This window comes from Stylophora pistillata, chromosome 1, assembly GCF_964205215.1.
Source record: "Stylophora pistillata chromosome 1, jaStyPist1.2, whole genome shotgun sequence".
Taxonomy (NCBI): Eukaryota; Metazoa; Cnidaria; class Anthozoa; order Scleractinia; family Pocilloporidae; genus Stylophora; species Stylophora pistillata.
This window is the reverse complement of record NC_142519.1, coordinates 13467101-13479158: the sequence shown is the minus strand read 5'-3', so window position 1 is coordinate 13479158 and position 12058 is coordinate 13467101. Positions and strand designations below refer to the sequence as shown.

Here is a 12058-nt window from a genome sequence, read left to right as displayed (position 1 = left end):
TTTATACAATTTCGTGAAAACGAAGTATATCTTATCGCGTTGTAAGGATCATTTTTGGAATTTAATGCTTATGATGTTCTATTTAAAAATATTTTACTTGCCAGTATTGAAACAAGTTTTTGGACAACACAAAATGTGGAATGATGTGATGCTTTGGTTTTCGCGAATGATTTTCTACAATACTTATATTTCATTGCTAATAGGGGCCTATAAGTAGTTTAATGCTCATTATCATTGTGATTATTATTATTATGTTTTCTAAGTAATACCTAGAATTATTCAGAACTTAACATTTCATGACTTCCTGTAAGCTAGCAGTCCTCTAAATTCTCTTCATAATGGTTCAGATGAACATTGATGTTTAAACTTAGTAACAATACATGTGTATTAGGTCTTTATTTGGCAGACAACAACTCCTTTTCAATTACTTGTTTGGTTTTGGTTAATTCATCGCAATACTGATATACATAAAAAATTACACTCATGATTGGCTGAAATCAGCTCGGTGTCACTTTCATGTATCACTAGTGCAAAAGTAACCACTCGAGTACAAATGTAAACCGCTGGTAGGCTCAACAACAATAGATCACACTAGAAACCAATCAGATTTACACGAAGTAGGTTGTGCTGATTGATATACATAGTAGCTGACCAAAATAAACAAAAGCTTAAATTTTTTAGGTATATTGAAAGCCTTAATCAATATATTAGCACACTTTGATATGCTAACCCTATAATCATAGGAACAACCGTCTTTAGCTAGTGATTATAAAAAAAAAAAAAAAAAAGAAAACTAAGAAATAAGAAAAAAGGAAAAAGAGGTGTTCTTGCAACATACCTCGTCGGTAAACTAAAAGGACGAAAATTCTACTGCTAAATTAAGTTTTCCATTGCCGAAAAAAATCAACTCGTCCAGCTGCATACTAATATAAGTACTAGAAAGCCTTAAGGCTTTGAATATTCTTGAATGGAGGCGGCTAAATTTGTTCTTGTAGATGTATTTGTGTTTTGATCGCAAAATGCAAACAGCTTTTTGTTATCTTTTGTGAAGCAGTGTAGCCTTAGAAGCATGATAAATGCAGATTATAAGCAGCACATTATTAATACTAACAAATACGCATATAACTCATTAGTAAAGAGTCTTAATCTTGTTCATTAATCAGTTAGCTGATATATACTTACAGTGCAGTTAAGCTGGTCAAGTTGTCAAATATTCCCTCGGGCAAAGTGTGGAGTTCGTTGTCCCTGACGCTTCTAAATTTGGGAGCAAAAGCGAACATTTAGATTTAAGTAAATTTTCAGTTGTTATCGACTCTAAAAGTTGCCTCTATCCATTCATTACCCGAATGCAGAGGCATTGTATATCTCCTTGATAGTACACACCATCCCAATACAGGTACTTAAGGCGAGGATTATTCTGCCTAAATACAATAATTATCATAGTTCAATTTCCACGTGAGATATAGAGACTTGGTCGGTTTTTAAAAACATGTTTTTTTCCATCTTAATTCAGTCCATCATGGTTACGTGGATGTCTTCGATAAAACATCGAGGCTGGAAAAACGTTGTAAAAGAAGAATCCACGGAGTTCCATCTATGTTTATCAACAAAGGCACATGCCTTTCAGATTCGATTGATCGATAGCACATTTTTAAACGGCGCATCATGTCGGAAAATGATATCTTTGAAGATGAATCACATATGATGACTCGTACATATTACTCGCAGTTTATTACGTAAGGCACTCTTTATGAGTCCGAACTTGCAAGACAAATCATTTGCTTTTTTTTCTTTTCTCACGCTTATTAGAATGATGGATAATTCAAGAATCTAGCCAAACAGTGTGATTAGTTACAACATTTTTTCAGTTTATGAATGAGGAGGTCGGGACTGTTAGTTCAGAACAGGGCACTGGTTTTATCTGTCTATCAATAAGCTTTTCTCTACACAGCATTAAGTATAATATCTATAAACAGAAACTATTTCGAGGGAAAGAAAAAACAAAAGAAGGAAAATTGATGGCTGCTGTCCTTCTTTCCGTTCCTTTGGTTCGAGATTCGCGATTACATAACCGGGTTTTTAGAATTATTACTTATAGGCGAATGCTGATAAATTTCTTCCTGACTGAATGCGACTTTGGATGACGCCAGACGGGCGTTACGGTAGTATACCATATAGATAAAATATGACTTGCCATAACCAAACCTTCATTACGAGGTCCCTTCAGTGGCTTCAAGGTCTTATATCTCTCCACTATTGATCTCCTGAGTTCAGTAGCTCATAGCTACTTGGATTTTTTTGTACATCATGATAACACAATTTCGAAATCACTTGTGTTTCTTGCGATCTGACTGACTCTCAACAATGTGATTTATTCACAAATCGCATCATTTTATGCTCCAAATGGTATGTTTTCCTGGCCAGTGAGACAGCTTTACTAAAATTCTAACACTCAAGGCTTGCTTAAAGAACTCAATATTATCAGGAAATTGAGAGACAACCTTTGCAAATTTTTGCAGACCTGCTCAATATGCTGGATCAATGAAATATTATTGGTCCAGACTAACAAAAAATGCATTGAGTGACTGAATTTGCGATTTCAAAATAGAAGTAATAAAGTGTTGATTGAAATTCGCGTAGTTCAATTTCGTTCCAAAATCATATCAAATTGCACCCCACTCATTTCAATTACCATTATTTATTTCTACGCTAACGATAATCTTGTAGTCTCACTCAGAAACAATGCAAGATAAGCGAATGCCAAGCTAAATCATTATCAAAAGTTGTTGTATATGAATTATCTCTGTTACGAAACTTAAGAAGATCTTCCATTTGTAATTAGGAAAAGATTTGTGATTGCCTGATGCAATCAGAGTTTGAAAATTCAACAACCGAGTAGTATAACACAGGGGCGTAGCCAGGATTTTGCAAAGGGGGGATCACAGAGGCTACTCACCATTTACACTGCTGCTCTCTCGCGTGTATCAGCGGGCTCAGTCGTATTATCGGGGCATGAAGGCCCATATTAACTAAATATAAGAGCCGTTGACGAAAATACTTCACAAAAAAAAAATTTAAAAAGTGGGCTTTTCAACTATGGCTTTTTCGACCAAGATATTGTGATGCCGTTTTCGCCACCTAAATGTTGTAGGTTGTTTGCTCTAAAGAAGGCCTACCAAGGGGGGGGTCACGGGCACCCCAAGACCCCCCCTGGCTACGCCCTTGTAACAAATGCGGTTTAAAAGCGAAGCATTTGGAAGTTAGAAAGGAATCCCCAGTTAATGTTAAGTGCTTTGCGCTGATATCGGTTCCTTTTCAGTGATATCACTTTACTATTTTATATGGATTCATTTTCGTTTAAGAGCATTTTATTTTACACCACTTAGTTGTCCAATCACTGTGTGCCTTTTATATCTTTCTGCTGCTTGAAGCTGTATCTAGTGAAGGGTGATTATTTTCCCAGCAGTAGGCACGAGTCACCTGTGTGTAACATTTCGTTCTCAACAAGATAGAAATATTTACCAAAGTAGGAAATAGATTGCTAGAGGAAATGAATTGGATCTCCCAACTTCATTGCACCTTCACGTTTCTCAGATCCATGATTGAAGGAGTCAGATTTACCATTGTAAGCTGTTTCTAAACCAGGCCCCGTAATCTTTACATTACGAGCGACACAGGAGCACGAAGAATGATAGATATATAGACAGTAATAATCCCTCCTTTAGTCCCCACTTTGCTCCCGTGCCGCTCTAATATATAAGGAAGACAACGTGGAATGAGCCATTGAGACTTGTAATGAAAATTTTCAATATTCACACGCGTGTGCACACTATTAATTGCGAGAGGTAGCATTCCCAAGGTTCTGTGAAATAAGTTTTTACTTGGCTCTTGCTGCTAAAAGCTTCATCCAACAGCGCAGAATGCAACAGAAATTTTCAACAAACACAAGTAGATAAGTCACATAGAGTCCTGGATAAATAGCTGGGGAGGGAGAGGACGTGGGCATGGCGTTATGTGTTCTTATCGCAACACTTATACATGGTCTTCATTGTGGTAACCTAGATCTAAATCGAGACATTTGCGATCTCCATGTTGCTACTTTGGTTAAGCTGGGCTTAAAAAGTCTCAGCATTGAACGTTTTACATAGCTTAGCCAACGCACAACTCTTCAATTTAATTATGTAAGTTCCTGGCCGTTTTCTTTCCAATGATCGTTTCTTATTCGCGTTTCCAGACTGTGGATGGATTGTGTGCTTCGCTGAACATTCAGCTTATTATAATGAATTGTTATGTTTAACGCGCACGCTGTTTATGTTTAAGATTGCCCGTGCCTCGTTCAAATTTATATATCGCATTAGTTACCGCGATGTTTGTCATGTAAACTATTTCATTAAAGGTGCGTAATCTATTAGTTCAGTCGTTTAGTTCAGTTCCAACCACGCTAACCAGTTATTGTAATTGCTCATCGGGTATTTGCGACAATGCACTACAATTCTGGAGGCAGTCAAGAGGTAATTTTTAAGTTAATTTCCAGGTTTTCATTTTCTGTTTTGAACACTTTATGAACAATTGCAAGACCACGATTAAAAATGAGATATATTGACGATTCGGCCAAAAAATGGTACCTTCAATCATAGCTGCTCAGAAAATAATCAAAATGTTACGCACACTTTGATATGCTAAGCTAATAAATATGGGATCAACCGTCTTAAGCCAGTGACTATAACAGAAAAAAGAAACGAATTTATTTCTAAATTGCTGACTCCTATGCTGTTAATGGTTACTTTCTCAGTAACGTGAGAAAAGTGCATGCTTCAGAAGACAAAATTCAATTGGAAAGAGTTACAGACGTTTAAAAGCTTGAGGTGGAGGAGGGGGGAGGGGTTGGTCGAAAAATATTCAACATTCCGATCAAATAGGAATCTGTTACTGAATTGCTTCCGAGCGTTTCTTCTCCGATATTGTCTATTGCAAAAGTGTATACGAGACATTTCCAGACCTCCTCAAGATAACTGAACCTTAGAAAAAGAATAACATTAAAGAGCATACAGCCTTAAACAAATTCTTAACCCTAGAAACTCTTACATTGATCAAACCGCCCAAGCAACTTAGCAGTCATCGAGAGATAAGATACGACAACATTTTGGATTTCGATGGAACTTCTTTTATAACATAGCACGCACTGGTTTTATCTCAGTTTCCTTTGAAGACATTACGGTCTTGATCTCTATGTCAGATTCATGGCTTTGGGATATTGCACTTTTATTCTTGAGTTTGGTTTACTCAATTCACTCAAGTGTTGCTAGCTAATTTTTTTCAGTTCTCATTCACTTCCTTCGCTCAGTTCCACCAAAAAAAAAAGGTTGAACAAAAATTCTGTGCACAGCTTTATCGTTTAAAGACTGAGCTAAAACTCAAACACACTTGAGCGCTTCTCAGGAAGTTTTGTACCATATCTCGTATTCTTAAATGTGTAAATTGCTTAGCGTTGCATTTTGATTAATTTCCGGTTGTATAGCAACACGTTTCTCATATGATTAGTTTCAGTTTTGATAGTCGGAAGAAGCATTAACTTCCGGTTGTTTTAATTAAAAAATGTTGCGACTGAAAAAAAAAGTAGTGAGCTAGCACGGCATTATTTACAAGAGGTTAATTTGACCAACGTAATTTTTCTATTTGCGCTTGTTGGTTGCGTGACCGGTCGTAGTTTAGTCGGCGCTTCGCGCGTCCTTCCGACTTACCATCTCATATCTAATGCCCTCTCGAGATATCTACATAGATAGCTGTTAACTATACGCATAACTACACGTAAGTTATATCATGTACGAGTTGTAATAAACTGCAACTTTAAATTAAGTTTAGCCGCAAGTCCTACAACTCAAAAACTACACGCAGTTTGTCGCTCATCCAAGTCTTCCTTATCGGTATTAATGTCCGTCCAGATAGCGGAGCAACAGCCGCCCAAGGGAAAGCCTCTGCCCTTTTAGCAACCCTAACGCTTCTCTCCTACTCTCCAAACCATCCACGTGCACGTGCATCCACACTTCGACATTTGCTTAATAACCATCAGACATTTGCCGGTGAAGCAAAGTGTTAAATGAATATTTTGATATTGAACAGAATTAGGATTCCAATCCAACACAATGTTGACGGATCGTTATACATTCTCCATGTACCACATGATGTTGGACAAAATTTGTTTGAAGTATACAATTGTAACTCAGACGTAACTATCCCTTACTTGGTAGAGCTCAAAGTTTAAGTTATATTCTCCTAAGTTGAAAGAGTAACTTCAATAATCTGTGCAGTAGGACTGGAACCCGCACCTCTCGATCCCAGGTCCTTTAAGTCTTGTAGTCTAACGCGATACTTCTAATTGTATTGCATCGTAGTTACAATCCTCGACAAGTGTCCAAGACGTCGCTGCCAACCTCTTAGTGATATCCAGTTACTATTTGATAGAGTTCATTTTCGTTAAAGAGCATTTTTTTACGCCCCTTAGTTGTCCAATCATTGTGAGCCATTCATTTTTTTCTGCATTTTCGGTTACATTGGTAACTTCTTAAGGTGTATCTCCTGAAGGTTAATTATATTCCCAGCGTAACATTTCAGTTTCATACCTTTTCAGTTTCATACTTTTTATACCTTTGCGTAAGATTTCAGTTTCTACAGGATAAGAATATTTAGCAAAGCAGGAGATGAATTCCAAAAAAAATTATTGCGATCTCACACCCCCTTTGGACAGGTGTATTTGCGTACCGGAAACTGTGTCTAACTCATTGAACCTTCATGTTTCCCAGGTCCATGAATGAAGGAATCACATTTAAAGGTTTTAGTTTTCAACCCTTACAAAGTACGAAACGAGCTAAATAACAGGGTGATCGAAAAACTGTGCCATTGCAAGTTATCAGTGTCATATATTTTTTTCGAAACCAGGCCACGTATTTACATTAAGAGCGGCACAGGAGAAAGAGGAATAATAAATAGATAGACAGCAATCCCTTCTTTAGTCCCCACTGTACTCCCGGGCCACCCAAATTAATTAAGAAGACGATTCGGGATGAGCCATTGAAACTTCTAATGCAAATTATCAATATTCAAATGCGTCTGCATAATATCATTGATTGCGAGAAGTAGCATTGCTATAGTGTTTTGAAACGTAAGTTCCTCGCCTTTTACTTTCCAATTATCGTTTCTTATTCGCGTTTCCATACTCTGAATGTATTGTGTGTTTCGCCAAATATTCAGTTCACGATAAATAATTGTTATGTTTAACGCGCGCGCTGTTCATATTTAAGGTTGTGGGTGCGCTTCGTTCAAATTCATATATCGCACAACTTGTCACAATGTTTGTCGCGTACAAAGTTTCAATATAGACGCGTAATCTATTTGTTCAGTAGTTCAGTTCAATTTCAACCAAGCTAACCAGTTATTGTAATCGCTAATCAGGTATTTGCCACAATGTTCGACAACTACGGAGGCAGTCAAGAGGTAACTTTTAAGTTAATTTCCAGGTTTTAATTTTTTATTTGTTTTGAACACTTGTAAGGCCGAGGGCCGACGTACTGTCTTTGTATTTTAGATCTAATGATATACATGAAGAAATTTCTCAGTTCTCATTGGTCAAGATGAATGCAGTTTTCAGTTAAATCAGTGCAGAAGAGAGTTAATTCAGTGCAGGAGAGGATTAATTCAGTGCAAAGAAAGAAACAAACCAGACATTCTGATTGGTCAGAATGATTGGTCATTGTCAAGGTCAATATCACTTGCAGGGTTTGAATAAATTATTTTTGCACGTGATGCACGTGCTTTTCTTCTGAGTAGTTATGAGAAATAAAGCCACCTCGTATTTTTTATGTATATTATTAATAAATAATCACATGATTTTCTCCTGAAATTTGGAATAAATAGGCACTTGTAAATTTTTTCAAAGACCACAAATTGCACTCGATACAAATGAAAAGATTCTAGATTCAGAATCGAGTGATCGACGGCAAATTAATTCTTTTGCCAAAAAGCGCATCTTAACGGAAAATTAGAGCTTTAGAAACATTTCACAAGTCATTGACAGCGACTTGTGCAATTTTTTGTGACTTTTGAAAACACGCGTGATATTAATCCTTTATTTCACTCAGCCCCATTCGGTTACCTCTACAAAGTGGCACTATAAATATTATGTAAGGTATTCAATGCATTTCGCCTTTATATTGTGGTTCTCCGACATGGCAAATGTATTTAGGCAGCTCGTCTGCAAATTGAAAAAAATTCGTTCGTTGTAGTTATGGAAAGTTTTCGGTAACTTAATATTTCTTACGGTCTTCATGTCACATCGTTCTAGGTATGTCCCTCCTCAACAGAATCTAAGCTGCATGATGCTTGATTTGGCACAGAACTACAACGGTGATAATAGATTCCAAAGCGAGATAAAAACTTGCCGAAATGTTTCTAAAAAATACTTCACCATTCATAATGAGTAAACGCACATGTTACTGGTAAAGAGGCTTAATCTCGTTCAATCGTTCAATCAGCTGATATATACTGACATTTCAGTTAAGCTGGTCAGGTTTTCAAATATTCCCTCCGTCAACGTTCAAAGCTCGTTGTTATTGATGTCACTAAATTTGGGAAGAAAGTATTTACTGAGTTGTTCCAACTCAAGCAATTTGTAATTTCTTCTTCACTGAACAAACTTGTTTTACTTAGTTGTGATCGACTGCGCAAAAGCTGTATCCATCCAGTCATTATCCGAATGCATTTCTTTCTAGTATTATTCTTTCATCTACTGTCAAGCCTGAAAAAAAATAGCATCATTTCCAAAAGTAATATTAAGACTCTGGTTTTACAAAATAGGACTTTGCTCGACTTCATTTGACCAAATTCATGCCACTTTTGTGAATTTAACATGTCGGCCGAAAGAACATCCCAAAATTAGTTTCTATAGAACTCCATTCACGATAATCAACAAAGGCAGAGACCTTTCAGACTCGAAAAATCTATGCCGTATTCTAAACGGCACTTCATGTATGTAACGTAGAAAAATTTCGCATGTGTCATTAGCGACACTTTACCAGTATTATAGGACTTGTGAGGTTTGTGACGAGTCCTTTTAAACGAAACTTTAAGCGAGACCTCTCACGATATACAAGTTTTCAACAGAAGTGTCAGTAGGTGCCATATCTGACCCTTAACCTCTATCGTCCTCTATATCTTATTTACCTCTCAGTCCGTAGCAAAGATATTATGGACTTCTCTGGTTAATTAGGGATTATATTTACATTCATATGCTGATAAAGTCATTGAGAACCATTTAAATTACTCCAAAAGGGGCTTGAGACACAACTCAAAATTACTGTATCAAGAGTTTTAAAGCTGCAGCTTGGTGACAGTATGTTTTCACAGTTTTGGGGAAGTTTGATAACCTCTTTACACTGATGTTAAAAAATCCACAGAGAACATAGTTAGCCGTCATTAACAAGTGACTATGACAGAATAAAGAAACTGAGAAATAAGACAAAAAGGGAAAAAAGCTGTTCTTGCAACACCCCGCATGAGCAATTACGCCGGTAAACTGACAGGACGAACACTCTACTGCTAAATGAAGCTCTCCATCGCCAAAAAAATCCACTCGTTTAGCTGCACTCTAAAATACCCATTAAAAAACCTTAAAAGTCAAGGAAGGAAAAGGCCAAAGCTTCATTTCGATTCGGTACCGGTGGTTTTATAAAATGCTGATTACTATGCTGTTAATGGTAAGAAGAGTGCATGCGCGCTTTGAAAGACAAAACTAAATTTGAAAGACGTTTGTAAGCTTGAGGTGGAGGAGGAGGGGGGAGGGGCTGGGCGAAAAATGCTCAACACTCCTATGAAATAGGCATCTGTTACTGAATAATTTCCGATTGCTTTTTCTCCGATATTGTCTATTGCAAAAGGTAGTACATACCAGTTAAGAAGTGATTGCCCTTTTCCTTTGTGATGGATCTCAAATTGAGGTTGCTACGTTCGTAAACAATCTTTACATTAACTAATTAGCTAGTTGGTAAAGCAATCAATGACTGTATACTCACAGCGTCTTTAAATTATTCAGGTTGTTAAATATTCCCCGTGGTAACATCCTCAACTCATTTCCAAACGCTGATCTACAAAGGAAGTCAAAATGGTCTTGCAAAGCTACAAGTTGTCCGCTACTGGACCTCTTTCACTTTGCTTTGCTGAAATATATCAAATTTTTAGAGAGATTTACCCTGATTTATAACACTGAAAAAAGAAATTATACTACATGGTTCCAGTTCGTCATCTGTAACTCAGACTTTTCTTGTTCCTTTCGTTAAAAGACAAACTTGGCATCAAACAAGATTTTTTCTGTATATATGATTCTCGCTTATTTAGGTGTTACGAAAATGAATGGAAATAATGTATTATCGTAAGTTAGTATATACTAAAGCAGTGGATAGCGTTGAAGGTGCGCTCTCATTGGCTAGTCAAACTCCGAATATCCTTTGCTATTTACCTCCGAGCAACTCGGGAAAAAATGGCGTCCCGGGTTCCATCCGTGACAAGCGAAGAAATCACTCAAATTAACGACGGTGGTGTATATGATCTCACTGTTTTAGTGTATACTAAAACAACTATTCAGCAAAAATATAAAAGCTGGTTAATCATCCCCTATTTCCTTAGCGACCTTACTTTACACTTAAAATAGTTGTTATCTTTTCTTACTGTAACAAATAGTCTATTTAACTGTGCAAAATATTTGTATTAAGCTTCTATCAATTTTGTAATTTGGACATATCAACAAAGTTGAAATGGTAAATTGGCCACCGTAACGATTACAAAAGCTGACGTTTCGAGCGTTAGCCCTTCGTCGTTGCGAAGGGCTAAAAAGTAATTTTGCAAAGAGTCAACATAACGAAGGAACGTACTTTTTCCATTAGATATGAGCTAGCCTTTCGTACTGCAACGGTGTTTTAGAAAAGTGCACAAGATATTAAGGCGTAATCAACTTGAGAAGAGGAATGTTGAATTTTCTTCTAATACTTTTTCTAGAACTAGAATGGTAAATGTACCTCAAACAAAGAAGAACATAAAAGAGCATATAGTCGTAAACAAATTTACGTGGTGAGAATCGCCGAACCTGTCTTCAAAGGAATCTACACAAGAGGCATCCTTTTTCCGAGGATGGGACAATACGTACAATCTCGGTTCTAAAATTTTGTCTTTTTAAGGAAAGACGCCTTTCAAACACGGAATTGGCCTGTGGCCGAAACCCGTTATATTACATTGTGAACTGTCGTTGAGACAGCTAACCCGGAGAAATTCTGGAAGGCAAAGCAGCTCTGGGTGAAAAAGGGCCGTTTAAATGTTGTAAGACTCGTGACTACGATGTCGAAAAGAAGGAAAACCCTGCATGCTCAAATGTCGAGGTTACAAGAAAGTTTTGTCGCCAGAGAAAGCCATATTTTGGTTGATTTAAGTGAAAAGACGAGGTAGGCAGACACACGATTCTTTTGAGGGTTCTCCATGCGATTGAATCTCTACATAAATTGATCAGCACAATCATTTATAATCTTCCGCTGTTTACGCGGAACGCGGGCTTATACTAGATCAGGTGGCTCAAAACCGAAACGCTCGTAACCTTCCGGTATGTTGCTGTTGTTGTTGTTTTTTTTTCCATCTCCAGAAATTTTGGGAGATATGTGACCAGCCGGAACCAGGTACTTTCTCGAGGGGGGAAGAGAGAAGATTCTGGGTCCTGGAAACGAAATTTGTCCGAATACCTCTTTTTTTTTTTTTTTTTCCTCAACGCATATGCATTTTAATGTCACCTGTGATTTATATCTGTACAGTCGCACGGCAACGTGAATATCTATTGGTTAATTATGATTTCGATAAGTTCAGCGTCCCCCTTCCTGTTAATAACCATCAGGAGTCAATTCACTAAAAATGTTTGGTGGTAGTTCTTTGTTAACCACCAGTGATAAATGATGTCAGTGGCAGATAATTAATAAAAATGTCATAGTATATTGAAATTTATGAAATCTACCATGTCGACATTTACTTG

At 37.1% G+C, this 12058-nt stretch overlaps 1 protein-coding gene and 1 pseudogene across 2 annotated transcripts in view; one reads left to right on the top strand and one right to left on the bottom strand.

Annotated features, from left to right (window-relative positions):
• Positions 1–1386, bottom strand: part of LOC148741301 (uncharacterized) — a 30424-nt gene extending 29038 nt beyond the window's left edge. The window contains exons 1-2 of the mRNA XM_088732314.1: positions 1343–1386; positions 1183–1254 (exon numbers count right to left, since the gene is read on the bottom strand). Of these exons, the coding sequence (XP_088588440.1) occupies positions 1183–1254; positions 1343–1386 (116 nt within the window). The remainder of the gene's footprint in view (positions 1–1182; positions 1255–1342) is intronic.
• LOC148741295 (anoctamin-4-like) overlaps positions 1–12058 on the top strand; it is a 223507-nt pseudogene that overhangs the window by 105685 nt on the left and 105764 nt on the right. The window lies entirely within an intron of this gene.